Raw genomic sequence first — 24,128 nt, 5'->3', positions numbered from 1 at the left:
ACGACATGTATTTATGCAAATTCTGAGATATAATAATTTTTCTTTCCAACTACTTATACTAAATTTATACGACGATTTCATACGTTGAATGGACATTTATTTATAGGATACGCAAGTTAGCACGTTCAACAAATTCAGAGAGAATAAATGGAGCACAAAAAAAATAGTGTGAGGAGATAAACGATGAAATTCCAATACAGAATAATGATGCCTGGCGAATTAACTTCTTTGGTCACAGTTTACCAGAAAAATCAAGCGGCACTAGGATGGACTGCAGCAGCACATCCCGTCGGACAAAGTAAACCGCTGACAAATTTCCGAACAGTTCGTGATACAGGATGGCATCAGAGCTTCCGAGCACTGAACCTTCATTTCAAAAGAGCAAATTTGGAGATAAAATGATCTGACAGGCCCTAATGGAACGCTGCTCCCTGCTCAGGATGAACAACGGTGTCCTTCCTAAATTTCACCATCCCAGAGCTCCTCATGGGTCTTGTAAACGCTCGCTGGATTAACAAGGAAGTTGCCTCTAAGTAGCCTAGCCTGAAGATCACAAAATAAAATTGTCAGATGCATTCAGTCGTGCTATGTAAGGGTCTTGAAGGAAAAAAGATGGATGCAAATTAATAGTTCAAAATTGTTGATTTAATGAACTGGATTACATGAAAAAAAAGGTTCAGAAATTTTTACCGACATTCTTCTAGAAAAGCAATTGATGACAGAGGTCGAGATAACTATTTTCGTGTTTATGGAAAAGTGGTTTACATTGAACGATATAGACAAGGAACATACAGCTTTTCCCTATGCAACAAGCAAAAAATGATCATTGGACAATGATGGCGTGGATTGGCTTCTATTCTACCCAAGGTGAATAATAAGGCATGAAACAACACTCTATCCAGACTAGTCATGTGTCAGCACCTAATAGCACAAAGTCGGACATCTACAAGTATTTTCATGCCAGGTAAGAATCACAATATTCAGAAATCTGAAGTTATAAAAATGTGTTTATTAATCTTACAGCAAGTATTCTTGAACTCGCACATCTTTTATGTTTTTTTCCTTTTCATTAGAATCTCAGAGGGAAAGGCTCCTACCTTATAATAATCAAGGCATGAAGATAAGTAAATCTAGTGGCAGCATTTCAAGAAAGAATTAGCGAGCCACAAACAAGTGGGCTTGGGGGCTACAGATATGAGATGTGATGCAATATTTGTTCTCATGGAATTTGTACATATAGCGCCATATATCAAGGTTGAGCATGGCTATGAAAAGAATACAAGGGGCAATCCGGTCATGGGGTTGATGATCTTATTATTCAAAAACATCCTAGGCTGACAGAGAACTGTGATTACAGCACCAGGCCAAATTTTCAGCTGGTGTGCGGGGGTGCATAAAGGGCAGGGGACAGCATCTCGCTGAAACACAATTCGACTTAAATGTATAATGATATGTTTATAGTAATTATTTGTTTGCACGTGCACGATCAAGGGAAAAATAAGTAGGCACCCTTACTAGATTCATGTCACAGCACCACTGGAGCTTCGAGCTCCAAGAAAGCTAAAAAAAAGTACAGGTGCTACTTAACCCTAGCAATTTAGAATCCTCCAAGTGGTTTGTTTATCAGAATAAATCCAAATCATATGAATTTCGAAGGAGCATAACAAGGACACAGGGTAACATTTTGAAATGTACATTATCCTATAAAGATGTTTAATCATGATCAACAAATATCTATGTAATTTTATCCTCATTAAAGTATTGTGAAGGGTACTCAGTACACATATACCTGCTTAATCTCAGAGAACTTTGCAAGCAAGTCCTCTGGAATTGACCAATCATAAACATCAAGGTTTTGCTTTATCCTTTCTTCGTTCGTGCTCTTTGGAAGTACACTATGACCCATCTGAATGTTCCAGCGCAGAGCCACTTGTGCTGGAGTTTTCCCAAGTTTCTCAGCTATTGAGATGATTATTGGTTCTTTAAGGACATTACTATTCATCCAAGTTGTACCAGGTGAACCTAGTGGTGAGTAAGCCTGCAACATACATACAGATTAAAAAAACAATAGAAAAATTTTGTTCAGCAAAAACAATCTAGCTTGTTTACTGATAAAGCAATATGTGCGGTAATCAGACTTACAGTAAGATGAACACCAGTTGACTGACAAAAGCTATGGAGCTTAGTTTGCTGCCAAACAGGATGACATTCCACCTGATCAACAGCAGGAGGTACACGAGCCACAGCAAGCAAGTCACCCAATTTCTTTGAGGAGAAGTTACTCACACCAATAGCACGAGCTTTACCAGCATCATATAACTTCTCCATTGCCCCCCAAGTAGCAGGGATGTCAGGTGTAACAAAATTTTCTGGACTGTGGTTTGTTCCCTTCTTGACTCTAAATGGCCAATGGATCTACAAAAAACACAGACGATCACAGATTTTAATTGAATCATAACATCATGCTTAACTAAACAGTTTCAACTTTAAAACATAATCATCAAACGACAATCTGAAGGTACCACAGAAAAAATGTTGCACAACATAAAAGACAAAATTCATCAAACATACATGATATTCTCTGCAATGTATTCAAGAAGCCAAAAACAAACAGCAGAAGTGACCTTGAAACAATAAACAGTTTTACACCAGAAATCAAGAACACCATGTCAATCACCAAATAAGATGGAGGAACGCCCATGGATGTAATACGGCTAACTTTTTTTTGAAAGAAATATGGTAATATGGCTAACTGAACAGACAGAATTCAGGGAATGGGAGCATATATATTCAATAAATGGCATAGAAAACCATGTTTCCAGTTTCCACATTAGAAACCATACATAGACATAGCACGCAATAGACTGGCATGGATATATAATTTTGCCAGTAACTATGATTAACATTTAAGCATAAATTAGTTCAGCTTGCCAAGGAGACTTTTCTTCATAAAAAAATAAATGAAAATATACAGAAGTAGCTATATCAGCACACACAAAGGGAGATGTTAATGGTCTAGAGACCAGAATAGAGGAAATCAGGTATTGAAATATATAATTGTAAATAGGAGATGCGTACAAGATAAAGATCCAAGTACTCAAGCTGCAAATCATTCAGGGTTTCATTTAGTGCCTCAGGCACATCTTCAGGAGCATGATGATCATTCCTGGAAACATAAGCCATCCCCAAATCAGGTCGACATGAATGATTGAAAACTTCAAATAAGCATCAATATACTCAACTTGAGATGCATGAGACGTAAATATTGGAATATCACCAGAGATTTGAGCATACCATAGCTTAGAGGTGATAAACAGATCTTCTCGCTTCACTACACCCTCTTCAAATAGCTTCTTCAGCGCCACACCAATCTGGACAATCCAAAAATGGATATCAGGCTTTCAATGCTCCAATTGTTATGCAATATGAATGGAGACAATATTGCAGGCAACACATGTCTTATCCTAAGAGGGGTAAATGCTGCTTGCGAGCTATGCATGCCATAAAGCCATGTCAATTTGGCCACTGAGCTTCAGAATAGTCCTTAATCAGGCCTTTATTTATACCCTAAGTCAGGTTCACTATGAGCCCATAATTAATGGACAGCGATATTTTGCCCATGTAAATGTTAAATGGACAGAAGAAATTTCTGGTATAATGATATGGTTCTCACATGGAGGGATATGGTTCTCACATGGAGACAGCCCCATTTCCATTAACATTGTAACGGAAATACAAAGAGTTTTGATACAGAGAATACCAGGCAGATAGCCCTTAAACCCGGCTTGATCTGCTTCTTTTTTCATCCGGAACAGTGTTTTTCTCTCACAAATTCCTCCAGATTCCTCCAAACCCGTTCGCTTGGAGGAATTTTGGAGGAATCGGAGCAGGCCTAGATTGCAGTACTTGTATCATTGTTTTTCTTATTCTCTAGATGCATGTGCAGGAGAATAAATAACAAGTCATACACGCACCAAAAAAAAAAAGAACCATAAGGAAGTGAATCTATTGTCCGACACGCTTTGAACGCATGAGTGAGTGACCAACCAAAAGCTATGTACCAGTACCCAAAAAAAGCCTACAGTTTGGAACGGGGGAGTACAAAACTAGTTAATTGTTACCTCCTTTTCATTGCCGTAAACTCTGGCACAATCGATGTGTCGGTAACCCGCCTGCACGATCCGAAAGCAATCATGTGAAATTCCTCGGAGAAGGATCTCCCACAACCCAGGAAACAGGATTGCACGAAGGGATTGTAAAGGGAAAAAAAAACAGGAGGCGGGCGCGGGTTTATCCGGACCTTGACGGCGGCGTAGACGGCGTTGCCGACGACGCCCGGGTCAGACTGCCAGGTGCCGAGCCCCACGGAGGGGATCTTGGCGCCGGTGTTGAGCACGAAATGCCGCGCCATCGCCGCCTCTCTCTGAGTCTCTCCCACTGGGCGGCGCTCTGCCACAAGGCACCAACACCGGAAATGGGGAACGTAGAGGGGCCGGGCGGGCGCAGCACGGGAAGCAGCGGTGGTCGCGAGGAGAGGGAGTGGTGCCTGCCTATGTAGGGCGGCGGGCCCGGCCGGCGAGGCCGGCTGGGCGCGGGGCGCGGGGCGCGCGTCGGGCACCCGGTGGCCTCGCTCGTTCGGGGGGCTTCGTTCCGACTGGCCGACTAGAGGCTGGTGCGGGTGCGCCAAGTGGCTTCCCGGGGTTTCTGGTTTCCCGGCCGTGAAAACGACCGGTCATGGGCATGGGATCGGATCTTTGACTACCTGAAAGAGCACTCTGCTTTTCGCCTCTCCGAAGCATTCCAATGCCGTGATTTCCTTTTCGGTAGGGTGATTTGGATCGTTCTACACGACACAGGCACTCGTTCACGAGCTCGGTAACAATTTCGAACGACTTTCCTACTACAAGTACACACATCATTGCCTTTGTATCGCTCACATTATAATTCATCTAATCTCCATTTCTACTCCTCCCCCCCACCCCCCATCCTAATATAGAAAGTACAATATTTTTCTAGTCTCACAATAGATGAACTCACAACGCACGCACATCTACCTTTATAAGGAGGATGTACTCTCAGTTGAATTAATGTGCATATAAATAATTAGGTGCTTGGATATAATGGTTGTGTGAGCAAGAGAAGCCAACCACATAAACCAAGCGTCCAGCCTAGCTCAATGCATGCGGAAATAAATGCCTTCCTTGATCTTGACATATATACTAGGACAAGGAAAGCAGTTGCTAAAAATTAGTTGGGACGGATTCAACTAATTGTTACATGTGCATAATTGTTACCTGGACATCTAGTTAAAAACTATATTACTATCTGTCTAAACAATAGTTGGATGAACTCCCCAACTAATTGATTAGCTAATTGTTATTGGACATCTACCTAATACATATCTCACTATCTGTCTCCATCCACAGACCACAGCTAATATATTGCAAAAAGACACTTTTGTCCTTATAGGTATATTAAATTCCGTGCTCTTTCAATAAGCAATAACAAATAGAGATTGAAGAGTATTGTACACAAAACCACAAATACATCCACTTTTAGCCGGTGCATCCAACATTCCAAATAACACTCAACTAACAGGAGTAGTTAGCTAGCTATTTTATATATGAATTTATCGGTCAGCCAACAAGAGTAGCTGCTAGTATATCAAACAGGGTCTGAAATCGTATTGTCATTTGTGGAATGTGGCTGACACGATCAGACGGGGGGTGATACTTATGGTTACCAACTCCTGCTCTTCGTCGATTGCGCCGTGTCCCCGCCTCCCCGGGTTCTTCTTTTGGCATCTAGAGAAGGAGGTGAAGTGGAGAAACCTTTTTGTCCGCAATCGTAGAGCAGAGCTCTTTGATCATGTAGCATCATCCGCACTATGACGAGTGGCACCAGCATTCATGGAGGGCCAAAGACAGAGAGCGAGTCGTCCAGCCGAATTGGCAGCCAATGAGGCAACGCAGAGGATGACAACGGTCTGTCCATACAGGTTCTCAAATGGGATTGGCGAATCGTCGGTATCACGACTCACGAGCGTAAGCAGTGACGGGATCACAAGTTCGCCCTTTCCTTTTCCCTGAAACGCATCGCCGATGCCAACGTATCGGCCTTGTGTTGTGTCTCCGTGGTCTGTGCGCACCGGAGCCACGGGTACGGATACGTTGGGCCCGGAAGCGGCCACGTAGCCACTGCCACATGTCGACGATCACCCACCGTCGGGCGATACCGATGCATGGGGCTTTCAAGATTCACCCTTTCTCCTCTCGGGTTCCAAGTTCTGATGCGGCTTTCCTGTTTGTTCAACATCATGGTCATGGGAGAAATCGGCAGATCAGTGGACCAAACCGCCGTTCGTTCGCCTGAAACTTGGCTTCGCTGTCTTGTCTCGTCCCCTCGTCGGCGACCACTTCCAAACGAACCAGTCAGGCTGCAGCGGCTGCAAGTTCACCGAGCGGAGCAGATCCCAGACTTTGAAGTAGTCGCAAAGCACCTGAGTGGTGGGTGCCCCGGTGATGTCTCTTGCCCAACGATTGTCTGTGAGAGCGTCGCGAAGCACCCGAGCCTGTCCCACCTTGGATGTTGCCGCGAACAAGGCGGGGGCAAAGAGGTGTAGGGGCCCGACGGCACCCAACTGTCTGTCCAAAGCTTAGTGGACGCCCCGTCGCCGATGATGACAGAAAGGCTGGCAGCGCATATGGCCTGGACCGTCTTCTCCGGTTTCGACGGCAAGCTCACCCAACATCGCTGGGGCTCCTCTCTGGACAACCATTCCCAGCGGAGCCGAAGGGCAAACCCGAAGAAGCGTAGGTCGACAACACCCAGACCACCCAAACCAGTCGGCCGGTAGACTATAGGCCAAGCTACCTTGCACCTGCCGCCCGAGATCGTGTCCGCCCCAGCCCAAAGGAAGGCTCTCCGACGCTTGTCAATTTGCTTAATGGCCCATGGAGACAAGCAGCAGGTGATGCTAAGGTGTACCGGGATGGCCGACAATGTTACTTTGGTGAGCAACACCCTCCCGGCGTCGGTGAGCATGCCTGCTTTCCATGTCGGGATTCTAGCTGCGACGACGTCCACAAGAGGCTGCTCCATCGCGCGATTCAACCGTCGCAATGAAAGCGGAACACCAAGATACTTGCAGGGGAAGGGCTGCACCACGCACGGAAAGACCTCCAGAGCGGCGGCCAACGTATCCTCATCGCAACGGATGGGTGTGATGACGCACTTGTCAAAGTTGGAGACCAGGCCCGAGGCGCTGGCAAACAAGCGAAGGATTTCACTCAGACAGTTAAGATCGTCGGCGGTGGGGGCAAGCAGCACAACCAGGTCATCCGCGTAGAGCGATGCACGATGCGCTAGTGCGTGGCCAGGCAGAGGAGTAAACACCAAGCGACTATCTGCTTCTCTGATAAGAGAGTTGAGGACTTCCATGACGATGACGAAGAGCATTGGCGAGATAGGATCGCCTTGTGGCAGACCGCGGGCATGAGCAATACGATGACCCGGCCTACCGTTCACAAGGACCTTGGTGCTCACGGTAGATAGGAGGATAGAGATCTGATGGATCTAAGAGTACTTCTGGGCGTAGATTAGTGGATAATACTTAGCTTAGACATAAGACTTGGGTCATCAAGCACAGTCGTAGTCATGGCGCCGCCAACATGGTGGCCGTGAAGGTAGTAGAGGTAGCCGTTAACGCGCCCGTCATGTCGTCGAAGGTAACAGCAGCACAAGCGCGGTGTTGTGGTGGCGGTGATGACGATGGAGTTTCCCGTCGCTTACAGCGCCCCTCTCGATCAGTCTAAGGTTAGAAACTTCAGTGGGGCGCTGGCGGCTACAGTGAACCTCATCTCTTGTGCCCCAGCCCCCACTGTCCTTTTATGGCACTGCGCGACAGGGACCCATCAGCCAGTAGAAAGGCTTAGCGCCCTCGATCAGGACGCGGATCAAGGGTCCAATTAGCCGTTGGGCCAAGTGGTGGAGATCAACCTAACATTCTTCCCATTGATCTCACCTTATGACTTAAACTTAACTTCATTTTTTCTATTCTATCATAGATCAGTGCATAGAGCGTGCCTCGTCGTCACGGTCAGTTGCCATTAGATTTAACAACTATAATGCACCTCTTTGTTTTAAAACAGATACTCAACTAGGCCCTTAGTATTCAGAAATCATAGGCTTTCACGCAAACCCATGTCGACTGTGTGTTCTCTGAATGTACTGGGTGGTAAGCCATTAGTAAGCGGATCCATAAGTATTTACTCGGTACTTATGCTCAATGCTTTCAAAATAATTCTGGATTTTCTCCTTTACAACATATAACTTAGTGTTAATGTGTTTGACAGTACACTTGACCTGTTGTCTTAGGAGTTAACTATTTTAAATGGTATTGCTATTGACTACCATTGTTAAATCCAGGTACTAATTCCCTTAACCTCTTTTTGCATGTTCCTTAAGTCTCATGTCAAGCTATACTTGGGTATGCATCACTAATGACAACACAACTATTTCTTTAGAGTTTTTCCACAATAATACAATAACTGTGAGTGTTAGCAACTACTGTGGATTTCACTATATATCTTGCCAAGACTTAATATTTGTACCCTCAACTATTTGAGAGTACTTATTCTTTCTTACTCAACATGTGGCCTATAATACTTTGCAAAATTGCAAGACATTCTCAACTCCATTCCAGTGATCTATATCTAGACTGGACTTCTGCCAAAATATCCCGGATATGTAAACTATGTCAGGGTAAGTTCTTACTTGTACTTGTACACTCATCAAACTTTCAACAGCTGAAGCATATTGAACCATGTTCATTTGATCGATCTCAAATCGGTTCCTGAAACACTAAAGGTTTCTAAATCTATTACCTTTGACTATAGGAGCAGACGTAAGTTTACTCGCATGCATACTTTATTTCTTTAGAATCTTTTTCAAGTATGCTTTTGCGATAGTCCTAATACCTCATTTTCTTCTATCTCGGTGAATTTCGATTCCTAGAACCAATGACGCTTCACCAAGATCATTCACATTAAAACTTGACGACAAAACTTTTTTTTCTCCAATGACAGATTAACATCACTACTAGTGAGTGGAATATCATATATTCACAGGATGTGGAAAATGAATTGTCCATTCTTGAACTTCGCATAAATGCTATTGTCCTTCTTATTTTTTTAAAACCCAAACTTTCTTATCGTTTAATCAACTTCAAATACTACTGTCTAGAGACTTACTTTTAATCCATAAATGAATTTATATAGGCGGCATCACATACATTCTTTTTCTTTCATGACAAAACCTTTGGGTTATACCATGTTAATGTTTTCATACAAATCTCCGTTGAGAAATGCCGTTTTTACATCCATCTGATGTAACTCTAAATCGTAATGTGCCAATAACACCATTTTGATTCTAAAGAATCCTTGCATGAGTCTGGAGAGAAAACTCTCATCGTAATCTATTCATACTCTTTGCGTAAAGTCTTTTGCTACAAGTCATGCATTATATCTTTCTACATTCCCTTTGGAGTCACATTTTGTCTTGTAGACCTATTTGAGGCTGACTACGCTATCTTCCTGTTGGAACTTTAAAAGGTCTAGGAATTTAGTTATTTTTCTGCTTAGGGGTATCATTGTTGTGACCATTGTACTCTTCCAACAGTCACATTCATCTTAATTAATCATTATCTCACTCTTAATGAAGAGTATCTTTCTTAATTGATCTTTATCTCACTCTTAATGAAGAGTATTTTTCTTAATTGATCTTAATATCCCGTCCTTAAAATATGGCATGAACTTTACTGCCATAATTTTGAGAACTATTTAAAAAGCCTGTGAACGAGGAGACACTTATAACTTACTTCATTCACATGATTATGTCATGTAAATAAAGTTATTTCTTGATCCGTTTAGGAGTACACTTTTCTTATTTCACTTCAAGAACTCAACGAGGTCTTTCATTAGCAGTACTTTTACAAGTCACGCTTGCATCTTTTCTTATCTTTTGGTTAGTATTGACCATGATGATGCATTTCTATTGTGCCACGATCAATACTAGGACATCATAAGAGCTACCCAAACTTCTCTCGCTATGCGGGATACAAAATATGTGAATCATCACAAAACTTCTTCCACTGTCGGGTACCATAAAATGGGGTACCCCGAGCGTACACCAAAAGAGTCACTTAAACCCCGTCAACAACAAAGCCAGAAGGTAATCCATGGGTTAACCACCGGCCTTGTCCGAGCCCACCGGCTCTCCGCCTCGCCTTAGGCCTCGCACGGGAGGTCTCGACGTCCTGACGAATCTCCGCCTCGCGCAAGGCCTCTCGCGGGAGGCCTCGACAAGGAGCTGAATCTCCGTCTCGCCCGAGGCCCCGTGCGTACAGCCTCAAACGAGACAGCGATTCTCCGTATCGCTCGAGGCTGGCTTGGCAATGACCCATCGCTCCCGCCTCGACCAGTCTTCCCAGTAGCGCGTCACGTCCCATTAATGCGTCAACCACTCCCGCAATCTCAGCCGGACGACGGCTCGACACCACGGAATGGCCGACAGGACAAGGAGTCGCATCAACGCCATACCGGCTAGGACAAGGCACGGCAGGGATTACCGGCCATTGTGTTCGGGCGCTGTGCCCACGATCAGCACCTGCACTACACTGTGCCCCATAACCCCCGCCCCGAAGACAACGCGGCATGGGAAGTCCAGTCCGGGTTATCATCGCCTCAGAATCAGCGTACAAGATCAACCGCTCCCTCCGAGCCTCGGCACTCTACGTCAGGGCCTCGGCTATCTCGAGATTCACATCTGCCGAGACCCCCCACGACAGTTCGGCCTAGGCACCAACCGAGCCTCGGCTTCGCGTGCAGTCAACCTACAGTGACCCGCACGCCGACCGCCACGCCCGCTTCGAGGTAGCCTTGGAGCTCCCATGACACACAGGATCGGATGTGACCAGCGCGTCGCCCCAGTACTTCAAGAACGGACCACTCCGATGGCCACGCCACCACAGGAACAGGCTACAGGGCTCGAACACGCCGCCTCCGTTCGCACGACGCCGTGTAGTTAGCACACGTACTACCCTTGTCCCCCCTTCAACTATAAAAGGAAAAGACCTGAACCGTTTCTGGAGGAAGACACACATGCACAAGTAACACTCTGTAACACGCACGCTTCCCCGCTGCCTAAGAGCAACGTCTCAAGCAGCCCACACCGCTCCACGTCGAGACCTGGGACTAGCTCCCTCTCTCACCCAGCTTGTAACCCTCTACTACAAGCACTCCGGTGCAAGGAATACAAGATCGACCTCTCAGACTGGGCGTAGGGCACCGATTGCCTGAACCAGTATAAGCCTTGTGTCTCTTTGCATCACCATCCGGGATCGGGAACACGCAGTACAAATTTACTAGTTGGTTGAGGATCCCCCGGTCCGAAACACCGACACCCACCATGCAGGATTGACTAGCATAAGTACTATGCCAAAACTTTTCCCCATGCGGGATAAATCTATACAAAACTTAGTCATGACGACTAAAACATTCACTAATACTTTATTTTCTAATTAAGTCTTCCCGTTAGTTCCAATTTAATCATAAAATTAATAAACTAACTAAAAACAGTTCTGAACTGCCTTGACTCAAGCCTTTTCATTCACATAGCCCAGTATTGTAGCCCGTTGGCATGCAGCCGAGAGATTTCGTCGGTTAAATAAACAAGGTGCTTTTGCATCAATTCTACATCACCGTTGGGCAGAAAATAGAATTAATGCATAAAACTCATAAATCAACTTGAAATACATATAACTACTCTTTAAAATTAAATTCTCCCGTTGGTTCGAATTTAATTAGAAGATAATCAACATTATTGCAGTAAAAACTTAATAATGAAATATATTCTTTTAGTTCGGGAGCATTTCTTGGTCCTTATCTACTTTCTAAAAAATTGACCACGTTGGTGTAACATTTATCAGAGATTTGTACTTCAAACTTAAATTCATTATAATATTATCATCATCAACGTTGGTCAGAAAATAATAATACCATAATCTTAATTAAACAAAACAGACTACTCCTCTAATTTAAATTTTTCCATTGGTTCTAATTTAATTAGAGGATAAACATAATCATAATTTACTAAATATAACTGCTCTTCAAATTAAATTCTCTCGTTGGTTTGAATTTAATTAAAAGATAATCAACATTAAACTTTGCAGCGGAAACATGAAAAAATTCTTTATCTAATTTTTAGAAGCAATTTACTTTACTCATCTACTCTCTAAAAAAAATTATCCCGTTGGTTCAAATTTTGACAGAGATTCAAAACTTGACAAAATTCATCAAAATTGCTTCTGAAAATAATAAAACAAAACTCTGCATTTACAATTCATTCGGCCCGGCCAGGCGAAAACAGTATGCAGCCCAGTCCGCACACGCGCGCGTGTGGGTTAGTGCGCTGCCGCCCTCTGCCGCGGCCCAGCATCCTAAACACGAGCCGCGACGGCCGCTCGTGCTGCGCTCCCCCGCGTCCCAGGCCGCAACCTGGGCCTGGGCCGGGATTCTTCCAACCCGCCTAGGCCTAATTTGGTCCGAGCGCTACGAGCCGTCGATCTGCATCGGACGGTTGTCCGTGCGTCTCGCCCGGGTAAAAACCCGTCGCGGTCGCCTCCTGTGGAAACCCTAGTTCATTTGCTTCATCTGCTTTTCTCTCTTACCGCCACAGCGGTCGACTCTCTCTCCCTTCTCTCTCTAGAAACTCGGCGGTCGGAGATGGTGGCGCCGCTGCGGGGCCCCTCGCCGGTGAGAGCGCTCGCCCAAGGCTGAGCGCGCCGCCGTCGAGCGGCCTTGCGCCGTTACCCTTGACCCAACACACCTCCGCTCCCCAAAACCCTAACCATTTCTTTCTCCGTCTTCTCTCTATTCGCCGCACACGCAGCCGAGCAAAAAAAAAGAAGTACAACGGTAGCGGCGCCGCCGCCGGTTCTCTCGTCGGCGCGCGCGCTCGCCCAAGGTTGAGGGCGCCGCCGTCGAGCGGTCTAGGCGATGGTGCCCTTGCTCGCCCTAAACCCTAGCTTTCCCTTTTCTTCACCGCACACCACAGCCGCCGTACCTGAGGTCGACGCAGGAGGTGGCGGCGCCGCTGTGGCGCCCTTCATCGGTGCACGCGTGTGGTCGGAGCCGCGCGCGACGCCGTCGAGCAGCACCGCGGTGGTGCTATTTGTGCCCTGCGCTCTTGTACGCGACGCCGTAGAGTGCCAGCGAGCCGGTGGCTCTCTTCTAGGGCGGGCAGTCTTCTCGCACGACGACGGTACCGCCGGCGGTGAGGAAGATCCCGGGTAGGTCTCTCCCCTCGTCGACCTCTTTGTTAGGGTTAGGGTTGGGGTTTTTTATCCGATTTGGATCACTTCTTTCTTGATTTCTTTTCTATTTTCTACCCTAAACTGGATCTACCCACTAGCAACCATGGCTCTGGTACCATTGATGGATCTAAAAGTACTTCTAAGCGTAGATCAGTGAGTAATACTTAGCTTAGATAGAAGACTTGGGTCGCCAAGCGCAGTCGCGGCCATGGCGCTACCAACATGGTGGCCGCGAAGGCAGTAGAGGTAGCCGTCAATGCGCTCGCCATGTCGTCGAAGGTAGCAGCAGCACAAGCACGGTGCTGTGGCGGCAATGATGGCGATGGGGCTTCCCGTCGCTTACAGTGCCCCTCTCGATCGGTCTAGGGTTAGGAACTTTGGTGGGGCGCTGACGGCTACAGTGAACCTCATCTCTTGTGTTCCAGCCCTCACCGTTCTTTTATGGCGCTGCGCTACGGAGCCCATTAGCCAGTAGAAAGGCTGAGCGCCCCCGATTAGGACGCGGATGAAGAGCCCAATTGGCCGATCAACCTAATTAACAAGATCCAGTTCGTCCAACGTCAGAACTTCCAGAAGGAAGGTCCTGGCGACGGAGTCAAAGGCCTTAGCGATGTCGACCTTGACGAGCACTGTGGGGCTGTTTCTGGAATGGAGCCATCCACAAGCCAGCTGCACGGCACGGAAGTTGTCGTGAATGGCTCTGGCCTTAATGAACACACTTTGGTTTTGCGCGACAATGTCTTTAAGCCTCGGAGCGAGCCGCCGCGCCAGGCACTTGGCAAACAAAAACTGTGCATCAAACTGATAGGGCGAAAGTCCTTGAGCCTAGTCGGCGCTGCTGTTTTCCTAAGAAGGACCATCAAAGCATCATTGAGCAAGTGAAAGCTTCTGGCGTCGAGCGAGCAAAGCGCGTTGAAGGCACAGACAACGTCGTGCTTGATGATATGCCAGACCGAGCGGTAGAACAAGCCGTTGAAGCCGTGTGGCCCCGGCGCGCGGTCGGGCGGCATGTCCTTGATAGCTGCCCAGATTTCATCCTCAGAGAAACAAGCGTCAAGACCAGACAGATCAAGCTGAGGTAACAGCACAGCGAGCTCGATCGAGTGTTCTCGCTGGAACGGCTTGCCCAAGATGCCGTTGTAGTACTCAAAGATGAGATCGGACTTAGCCTCGTCTGCTGAAAACCAATTGCCGTCGTGGAGGATGGAGGGGATTCGGTTTTTTCGGTTTATGTGATACGCTTGTAGGTGAAAAAACCGTGTGTTTGCGTCCCCCTCTTGGAGGAACCGAATCCTAGAACGTTGCCGAGCGATGGTACGTGCCAAGGATGCTAGGCCGAGGGACTGCATCTTCAGTTCCTTTCGCAGTGACAGCTCCTCCTCCGAGAGTGATCGTCCTGGGCAGCATCAAGCTGAGCAATGAGTTCCCTTGCCATGAACAGCTGTGCATGGACACTTCCGACGTTGCGCATGCTCCAACTTTGCAGGGCCTTAGCCGTTGCCCTGAGCTTAAAATCGACTACCCTGCAAGCGTCGACATTGGGCAAGGTGCAGTCCCAAGCTTGCCTGACCGCCTCTTCGAACCCATCAAGGCGCACCCAAAACGCCTCAAAGCGGAACCTTGGTTTGGCCCACACGGTTCAGAGTGAAGCTGGAGCAGCAATGGCGCGTGGTCAGAGCAATCCGGCACCTGAGGTGGTGATTGGGGAATTGCTCGAGCCAGTCGGCGGTGGCAAACGTGCGATTGATGCGCTCCAGGGTCGGGCGACGCCGCTCGTTGCTCCACGTGTAGAGTCTGCCGTGTAGTTAAAGCTCACTGAGCTGGACGTCGTCGATGGCCCGACGAAAGCGACGCATAGAACTGCGGTTGAGACGATCATTGCTTTTGCGTGCCGCCTGATAGATTAAGCATGGGGTCCTGGGATGAAGCGCGCGCCGCGTGGATCTCATCAAGGAAGGCCGGCTTGAGGAGATCATCGACCGGGCCGTAAACCGCAGTGAGCGACCAAGCTGAGTCAGGCCTCTCCGCCGGCGCGATGCACACAGAGACAGAGTGGGAGCGACATGTCTGGGAAGACACATTCCAGGCGTCACGGTACCAAGCAACGACAATGCCCCCGGAGGCGCCGATGGCAGGCAAACACACATAATCAAACGAAGTTCCCATTAGATCGGAAGCCATGGAGGCAGACAGTACATCGATCTACAAGACACAGCAACGAAACGCGCTCCTGCGACAGGAACTCGCGAACGACAGCGCGACGAGCCCGCATGTTCAGGCCGCGCACATTCCAGACTAGGATATTCTGAGCTAACATGGGAAACTAGCTAAGCGACGCAGACCCCCATGACCTAGGCGACGCAAACGGCACCAGTGCCCGCTGCTTCCTACCTGGAAAAAGCACCTTCATGGCCTCCCGCTTCGATGGCGACAATGGCAAGGTGAACGCAGTCTGGAACTCTTCGAACGATGCCTCGTCCGGCACGACCGTTTCCTGCTCGAGACCAAGGCGTCTCATCATCACCATTCTTGCCTGCGCCTCTGGCTTCTGAGCGCGGAACTTGCTCTTGGCGGCGAGCCGCGCGCTACGCTTGGGGATCCAGTCTTCATCGTAACCGGCTCGAGGGGCCCAAGTCATGCGCAGCCGCGGCGTGGAGGGCAGGATGGGCTGCACCAGCGGCTTCTTGAAGGAGTCAACAAAGGAGTCGACCGACTGGTGGGCCGTCTGATCGCCAGCTGCGTCGTCGACCGTGCCAAAGTCGAAGGCCACCTCCTGCATATGGTGGGCTGGGGACAGAGAGCCCACAGCATCAGATTCTGCCGGCCCAGACAAGCAATCATCAATTAGTTGCAGCAAGTCCTCCGGGCCCTGCACGCTGCCGAGGACAGACATGCTGGGCTCGAAAAGAAACAGAGGCCCCTCCATTGGGCCGTTGGCAAGGCAGACGGCCCGGCCCGCAACGAGACCAAAGTCTTCATCGAGCGCCTTCCCCCACGACGCCACGGCTGCGACTCCAAGAAGCTCAGCTCAGGACGCCCAGGTTGCTTGCCCGTCTGCTCTGCTTTCAATCACACACACACCAAGGTGCGGATGCCAATTGTCTGATGTAGATACGTACTGGTAGCACAGGATCGGATAAAATGCAGCCACCTGCCAGGGTGATTAACTGCTTCATTCAGAACAGAAAACCAACATCCAAGGTGACACTAGGGATGAGATCGCTTATTAGCTCGTGACTCGTGAGAAGTGCTAGGTAACGAGCGGTCAACCATCATTTCCTATGCGCGAATATGGAGGTGTGTATGCCAAGTGCTCGGCACTAGTATAGGTTTCTCCCTGCTCAGGATAAACTCCAAGGTCGATACTAAATTTCCCCATCCCAGAGCTCCTCAAGGGTCTTGTAAATGCTCTGTGGATTAACCGTGAAGTCGCCTCTGACCAGCCGAACCTGAAGGTCACAAAATAAGGTAGTCAGATGCGCTCTGCAGAGTCTGCGCTATGGAAAAAAAACTCTAGGAGAAAGTAAATAATAGCGAGATAAATTGATTTGAAAAAATACCTAGAAAAATGAAAAACGGTCCTCTGAACTTGTTTCTTTCCTGAAATACAAAAAAAAAAAAGAGAGAATCTTTAAGTCTGAACAAAAAATGTTTGGAAAAAAAAACTATGCGGCACAACATAGGCTGCATCAAACATTTGGAATTGGTGTTACGGCTATTCTTCTCGAACATGCCGTGTAGCACGTATTTCATTAAGAGGAAGTAGACAACACCAAACCAAATAACAAACGGCTCAACACTAGGTAACCAAAGATTTCCTAGACGAGGAGAAGGAAGAAAAAAACAGAAACGAAAAAAACTAAAGAAAACTACGACGAAGCCCGGCTACTACCACAAGAGGGACTAAAAGCAACAACGGGCTGAGCGACAGCGAGCATCAAACCGGTAACGCCACTATGCGGCACAACATAGGCTGCATCAAACATTTGGAAATGGTGTTACAGCTATTCTTCAACGAAGCAATTGGTAACGTGAGGGGTCAAGATGATTTTTTTTATCATGTTCATCAAGCAACAAAAAAAGTGCTATGCAGAGACTTGATTCTAGCAAATTTTCATTCTGCAAGCCTCCAACCAAGCACAGAGATTAACACATGGATTTCTTTGCAGTTGTCAGGGTAGTGTCAAATCCTTTGAATTTTCACATGGTGAAATTCCAAAATATAATCTCATCCTATAAAGATGTCCAATCATAATAAAAATATCAATGCAATACTGTCCCCATTTAATGAGTATTAAAAAAAGTATGACAAACCTGTTTAATCTCAGAGAACTTTGCAAGCAAGTCATCTGGAATAGACCAATCATAAACATCAAGATTTTGCTTTATCCTTCCCTCATTCAGGCTCTTTGGTAGTACACTGTGACCCATCTGAATGTTCCAGCGCAGGGCCACCTGTGCAGGAGATTTCCCAAGTTTTTCTGCTATCGAGGTGACGACTGGTTCATTCAGGACGTTACTCTTCATCCAAGCTGTACCGGGTGAACCTAGTGGCGAGTACGCCTGCAAAAATGCAGACACAAAGTCGGTAAGAATAAGAACATACTAGGCCTTTAACATAAGCAAGACAGATCCTTAAGTGTGCTGCAGACTTACAGAGAGATGAATACCAGTTGACTGACAAAAGCTATGGAGCTTAGTTTGCTGCCAAACCGGATGACATTCCACCTGATTAACAGCTGGACGTACACGAGCTACAGCAAGCAGGTCACCCAATTTCTTTGTTGAGAAGTTACTCACACCAATTGCGCGAGCTTTGCCACTATCATATAACTTTTCCATTGCTCCCCAAGTAGCTGGGATGTCAGGCGGAAGAAAGTTGTCAGGGCTACTCCAGTCGGTCCCCTTCTTGAGTCTAAATGGCCAATGTATCTACAAAATTATTCACCAATTTTTTTCCAAAACAATTCATTAAAACAAGGTTAAAATGTTAAATAGCTCCAATAGGTAATCATCTAACTCTACCTCAAATGAAAACATAATTCAATTAAAATAAAGCGGTAAAAGTTCACCAAACAGATAATATCTTTTCTATAATGTATTCAAGATGCCAAACATGATGCCCAGAGAAACCTTTAGATAATAAAACAATGCACACCATACCAAAAGTAAAACATAATATAAATCAATAGCAAACCATATGAAGAAAAATGTATGGGTGTTAAATGCTGGATACTTGAACATAAATCGTTGAGTTGGATGTGGATGTGGATGTGTGACTAGATTACAGGAATCAGAACCCACATATCCATGGACAATAGAAGATCATGTTTCCAGATTATAAACTTTATATACAATTATTACTAAGCAATGGACTGGCATGGATAACACATATGTGTCTATAAAACTTTGTAAAATTTTAGGTTTATTGTAGTCCAATCCAGGTCAATACCCGTTGCTTGCTGAGGTGCCTTATATTAACCAAAGAAGAAAAAAGGAGTATCTAAAAGTAGAGTAGAAATCTCAATGTTAAGTACACACAGTGAGACAGTAAATAGTAATAAGACAAAGGCAAGACTGGAGCAAATAGGTAGTGAAACATGACTCTGAAATGGAAGATGCATACAAGTAAAGATCCAAGTACTCAAGCTGCAAGTCGTTCAGGCTTTTGTCGAGTGACTCCGGCACATCTTCTGGAGCATGATGATCATGCCTAAAACATATAGCCAATCACAGATCAATTAGACGTGAGGACTAAAACCTCCAAACAAGCATGTGGTTGCTCAGTAAGCTTGAACTGCAAAGAAATTCCTGAAAGAAAGTGAACTAATAAACAGCCCTAGAGTTTTGAGCTTTTGATCTTTTTTACGTCTTTTTTTTGTATCTTGAATCCTCCCTCCCTGCCTTCCCCTCTACCTATTATGTACTATTTGCGTTGTTTCTTTAATTCAATAAATACCAGTAGGGGTGATAAACAGATCCTCACGCTTCACCACACCCTCTTCGAATAGCTTCTGCAGCGCCAAACCAATCTGGATAATCCGAACGAAAGTGGATGTTAAGCTTTCCATACTCCAATAATTGCTACTCAATCAACTACTTGGATGTTGATTGGAAGAGGTCAAATTATGGAAGCTGCGCCTGCCAAAGCGAGACGTCAACCTTGCTGAATCTTGGATTGGTGTTTTTGCAAGTGCCATGTAATATTTTGTCGTGTGATGAGACTCAAATTTCAAAAAATAGAAAACCCTTCAATACGATGTCGGATGAAGATAATTTTTATATATAAATTGTAGACCTCGACGAGATCTACAACTTTGTAGTTTTGAGTTTTTTCATTTGAGGACGTTAAGATGCTTGAAAAAATAATATAAAATTTCAGCGCCACCCGAAAATATCAAAAGTTACTGTTCACCCATAAAACCGCCAAGAAAGTCGAAAGTTGAATGGTTTCAAGAGTTGGAGGGCCAAAGTTATCCGGTTTTGAAGTTCGAGGTTAAAATCCGGACTTCGGTGAAAGTTGGAGGGTGTAAATTGGACTTTACCCTAAAAAAATATTGCTACTCATCAATTTGAATCGTTGCACACAGCAAGCATATACTCCCTCCATTCCAAATTATAGTTCGTTTGACTTTTTTTACCCCAAGTTTGACTCCTCTTCTTATTTAAAAATTTGTACAAACATAGTAAAATTTAAGTCAACCCGTGTTTAGTTGGTGGAAAGTTGAAAATTTTGGTTACTGTAGCACTTTCGTTTTTATTTGGCAATTAGTGTTCAATCATAGACTAATTAGGCTCAAAACGTTCGTCTCGCAATTTTCAACCAAACTGTGCAATTAGTTTTTTTCGTCTACATTTAATGCTCCATGCACGTATCGCAAGATTCGATGTGATGGCTACTTTAGCACTTTTTGGGAAAACTTTTCGCGAACTAAACAAGGGCTCATTATTGAAGAAATTTTGTTAATAAAGCAAGTCACCACAAAAGAAATGAAATTTTGCACAAATTTTTGAATAAGACGAGTGAGGTCGAAAAAATCAAACGAACTATAATTTGAAATAGATTTAGTAATACTTAGCGTCCGAGCGGAGTTACTTAGAGAAGAGGAACTCAAGTAGTACCAAAGGGCTAAAGTGAAACACCTTTTAGAAGGAGACGCCAACACAAAATATTATCACTTGTTAGCCAATGGTAGGCATAGAAAAACTCGTATTTTTCGGCTTGAGAATGGTAATAGTATTATAACCGGTGATGCTCAGCTTAAATAGCATATTACCAGTTATTACAGAAACCTGTTCGGTCCATCTAAAGATTCTCTAATTCCACTAGATGAATCTCAGACGGAGGACATACCTCAAGTTTCGGATCTGGAAAATGAGTTCTTGACCGAGCCCTTCACTCATGAGGAAGTCAGAGCGGCAATTTTCCAAATGGAACATAATAAAGCGCCTGGGCCGGATGGTTTTCCTCCGGAGTTTTATCAAGTTTTCTAGGGCTTAATTAAAGACGATTTGATGGCTCTGTTTTCTGATTTTTATCAGGGAACCTTACCTCTCAATCGTCTTAATTTCGGTAACATAATCTTGCTGCCCAAAAAGAAGGATGCAAGAGTTATTCAACAATACAGGCGTATCTGTTTGTTGAATGTCTCTTTCAAAATCTTCACAAAAGTGGCGACAAATAGATTATCTATGATTGCCCACACACTAATAAGACCGACTCAGACGGCTTTTTTACTAGGAAGAAATATTATGGAGGGCGCAGTTATATTACATGAAACGCTTCACGAATTTCACACGAAAAAACGAAACGGTGTGATTTTTAAAATAGATTTCGAAAAAGCCTATGATAAAGTAAAATGGAGTTTTCTACAGCAAACATTAAGGATGAAGGGATTTTCACAAAAGTGGTGTGAATGGGTGCAGAGTTTTACACAAGGAGGCAATGTAAATATTAAGGTTAATGACCAACTCGGATCTTACTTCCAGACAAAAAAAGGTTTAAGGCAAGGTGACCCCATGTCACCCATACTATTTAACATAGTGGTTGATATGTTGGCCATACTAATTGCCAGAGCAAAGGAAGCAGGGCAGATAGAAGGGGTTTTTCCCCATCTAATTCAGGATGGCTTATCCATTCTTCAGTATGCGGATGACACAGTGATCTTCATGAGCCATTATGTTGAAAAAGCAGTTAATATGAAACTACTGCTAAGTACTTTTGAGCAACTATCTGGCCTAAAGATAAATTTCCACAAAAGCGAAGTGTTTTGTTTTGGACAAGCTAAAGATCATGAAGAGTTTTATTCGCAGCTGTTTGGATGTGCCATTGGTAAATACCCATTTCGCTACCTGGGTTTACCTATGCATTTTAGGAAACTATATAATAAAGACTGGAAGTGTATAGAAGAGAATCGAGAAAAGACTTAGTGGGTGGAAAGGGAAACTACTTACAGACGGTGGTCGTTTCGTACTCATAAACTCGGTGCTATCCAGTTTACCGATGTTCATGATGTCATTTTTCGAACTGCCGAAAGGGGTGATGGAAAAAAATGATTGTTTTAGGTCTCGCTTTTACTGGCAAAATGACCAGCACAAAAGGAAATACAGGTTAGTCAAGTGGAAAGTTATGTGTCAGCCTAAGGACCAGGGAGGTCTAGGGATACATAATTTAGATATTCAAAATAAATGTTTGCTCAGTAAGTAGTTGTTTAAGTTATTAAATGAGGATGGGCTGTTGCAAGAATTATTAAGAAATAAGTACATTAAAAATAAGACTCTTGGAAGCTGTGAAAAGAAACCAACGGACTCGCATTTCCGGAAAAGCCTTATGAATATTAAAGATAACTACATGGAGTTAGGACATTTTAATGTCAAAGATGGGACACAAACCAGATTTTGGGTTATACTTGGCTGGGCAACAAACCTCTCAAAGATAGATTTCCTGTGTTGTTTAATATTGTAAGAAGAAAATAAGACACTATAGCTACAGTCTTGAGTTCCCCGGTACTAAATATCTCATTCCGGAGACATTTGGTGGGTGTGAACTTAACAAATTGGCATCGAATTGTAGCTTCTTTACAACAGATTAACTTACTACAAGAAAGAGATGTGTTTATATGGGATTTAAATGCCTCTGGAGCTTTTACAGTCAAGTCTATGTATGCTGCATTAATTAACAATGGGGTGAGAGTGTTGCAAGATATTTGGCAAACGAAGCTACCAATGAAAATAAAAGTTTTCATGTGGTATCTAAAAAGAGGAGTGATTCTAAACAAAGACAATTTGGCTAGGAGAAATTGGAATGGAGACAAAAGTTGTTGTTTCTGCCATGTTTCAGAGACAATTCACCATCTCTTTTTTGATTGCTTTTATGCCAAATTTTTGTGGCGCTCTATACATATACTTTTTGGGATATCACCTCCCACAAATATAGATGATTTGTTCTATCATTGGTATAAATTGGGAAACAAAAAGCAGCTTCCGCACTTCTTTGGGCAATCTGGATAACAAAGAATGAGGTGGTTTTTGACAAATGCAAACCAAAATCTCTTTTGCAGGTACTATTCCGAGGAACGCACTGGCTTCGTTATTGGGCAAACTTACAGCGGCATGAAGATCTTAAAGATCAAATGATCTCTGTGGCACAACACCTAGAGACGTCGGCTTTAGATTTCTTTGGATCCAATGGTTGGCTTTCACAAAGGCATGTTGGTTTTGTTTAATCAAAAACTTTTTACCTGTTTCGTTAGTCATGTGTGTGGTTGTAAGTTTTACTTCAGGCGAACTTTGTGTCCAGGTTTGGAGTCTGTAATAATTGGTCTGATTCTATCCTTGGATAGATGAAGCCGGATATTTTATCCTTTATTAAAAAAAAAGATGCTGCTCGTGAGTTACATATATATGGGTGTGGTGCTTGGAATGCAGGAGCGATTACCTCCTTTTCGTTGCGGTAAGCCCTGGCGCAATCGATGTGTCGGTACCCTGCCTGCACGATCCGAAAACAATTTCACATCCGTGATTCTCCCGGAGGCAATGGTACCACCCAACAATTTCAGAAAACGAACTAGGGCGGCGGGGGTAAATGATCTGAATCAAGAAATCAAAGCGCGTGTGGAACAGAGGAGATCGATCGGTAGGCGCGAGTGGAGGCGCAGGTATGCGAACCTTGACGGCGGCGTAGACGGAGTTCCCGACCACGTCCGGCTTGGACTGCCAGGTGCCGTACCCCACCGAGGGGATCTCGGCGCCGGTGTTGAGCACGAAGCGCCTCGCCATCCCCCCCTCCCCTGCCTCACACACACGCGCGCGCACTGAGACAGGCTGACGCACAGCACAGCACAGCACAGTGGCGTGGCCGCTTCGTCGAAACTCGCAAGCACAGTCAGCAGGAGCGACTGGTGGGCTCGTTCGATGGGGGCTCCGCGGTGGTGGCAGTTATTACTAGGCTGGTCACTGGTGCCATGCAGCGTGACAAAGAGCGGCGACGATACACTAGTAGCTAATCTGAATTTCCTATCCAAGAGGAAACTTGGAATTTCCACTAAGAAAAGGCTAATATAAACTTCCTGGCGTTCGTGCACGGCACAAATATACGATTAATTTCGGCTACCTATTCTTGTCCGTCGTGCCGTCCCCTGGATTTGATCGGCGTCTCCGTCGTACGTGAAGCTGAAGAAAGAAGCAAAGAAAACATTTTTTTTTTCTTGTCGATATGGTAACTACGAGCAACATTGATGAATATGCAAGGCGACGA

General features: G+C 45.2%; 2 protein-coding genes across 2 annotated transcripts; both read right to left on the bottom strand.

The window, feature by feature from the left end:
- Positions 1–144: 144 nt before the first annotated feature.
- On the bottom strand, positions 145–4,671 carry LOC136450732 (aldo-keto reductase family 4 member C10-like). Its single transcript, XM_066451327.1, has 7 exons — positions 4,301–4,671; positions 4,122–4,172; positions 3,295–3,371; positions 3,079–3,166; positions 2,143–2,415; positions 1,790–2,038; positions 145–543 (listed from the first exon to the last, which is right to left on the bottom strand). Exons 1-7 carry the CDS (start codon positions 4,409–4,411, stop codon positions 460–462), a joined length of 933 nt encoding a protein of 310 aa, XP_066307424.1. The 5' UTR covers positions 4,412–4,671; the 3' UTR covers positions 145–459.
- Positions 4,672–15,548: 10,877 nt separating this feature from the next.
- Positions 15,549–23,652, bottom strand: LOC136453538 (NADPH-dependent aldo-keto reductase, chloroplastic-like). Its single transcript, XM_066454097.1, has 9 exons — positions 23,540–23,652; positions 23,310–23,360; positions 19,322–19,404; positions 18,999–19,082; position 18,393; positions 18,029–18,304; positions 17,687–17,935; positions 16,933–16,972; positions 15,549–16,821 (listed from the first exon to the last, which is right to left on the bottom strand). Exons 1-9 carry the CDS (start codon positions 23,648–23,650, stop codon positions 16,790–16,792), a joined length of 927 nt encoding a protein of 308 aa, XP_066310194.1. The 5' UTR covers positions 23,651–23,652; the 3' UTR covers positions 15,549–16,789.
- Positions 23,653–24,128: the final 476 nt, after the last annotated feature.

The sequence above is a fragment of the Miscanthus floridulus genome, chromosome 5, assembly GCF_019320115.1.
Source record: "Miscanthus floridulus cultivar M001 chromosome 5, ASM1932011v1, whole genome shotgun sequence".
In the NCBI taxonomy this organism is placed as follows: Eukaryota; Viridiplantae; Streptophyta; class Magnoliopsida; order Poales; family Poaceae; genus Miscanthus; species Miscanthus floridulus.
Note: the sequence above shows the minus strand (reverse complement) of the source record. Positions and strands in the feature narration are given on the sequence as shown.

Bases quoted from the DNA above. Each gene is read 5' to 3' on its own strand.
- LOC136450732 (XM_066451327.1), bottom strand. From the start codon at position 4,411: ATGGCGCGGCATTTCGTGCTCAACACCGGCGCCAAGATCCCCTCCGTG. The intron at 2,416-3,078 runs GTACGCATCTCC...TGTTTTTTGTAG, and splicing joins AGTACTTGGATCTTTATCTT to ATCCATTGGCCATTTAGAGT. The intron at 2,039-2,142 runs GTAAGTCTGATT...TGTATGTTGCAG, and splicing joins CAACTGGTGTTCATCTTACT to GCTTACTCACCACTAGGTTC.
- LOC136453538 (XM_066454097.1), bottom strand. From the start codon at position 23,650: ATGGCGAGGCGCTTCGTGCTCAACACCGGCGCCGAGATCCCCTCGGTG. The intron at 23,361-23,539 runs GTTCGCATACCT...CGGATCGTGCAG, and splicing joins CCGTCTACGCCGCCGTCAAG to GCAGGGTACCGACACATCGA. The intron at 17,936-18,028 runs GTAAGTCTGCAG...GCATTTTTGCAG, and splicing joins CAACTGGTATTCATCTCTCT to GCGTACTCGCCACTAGGTTC.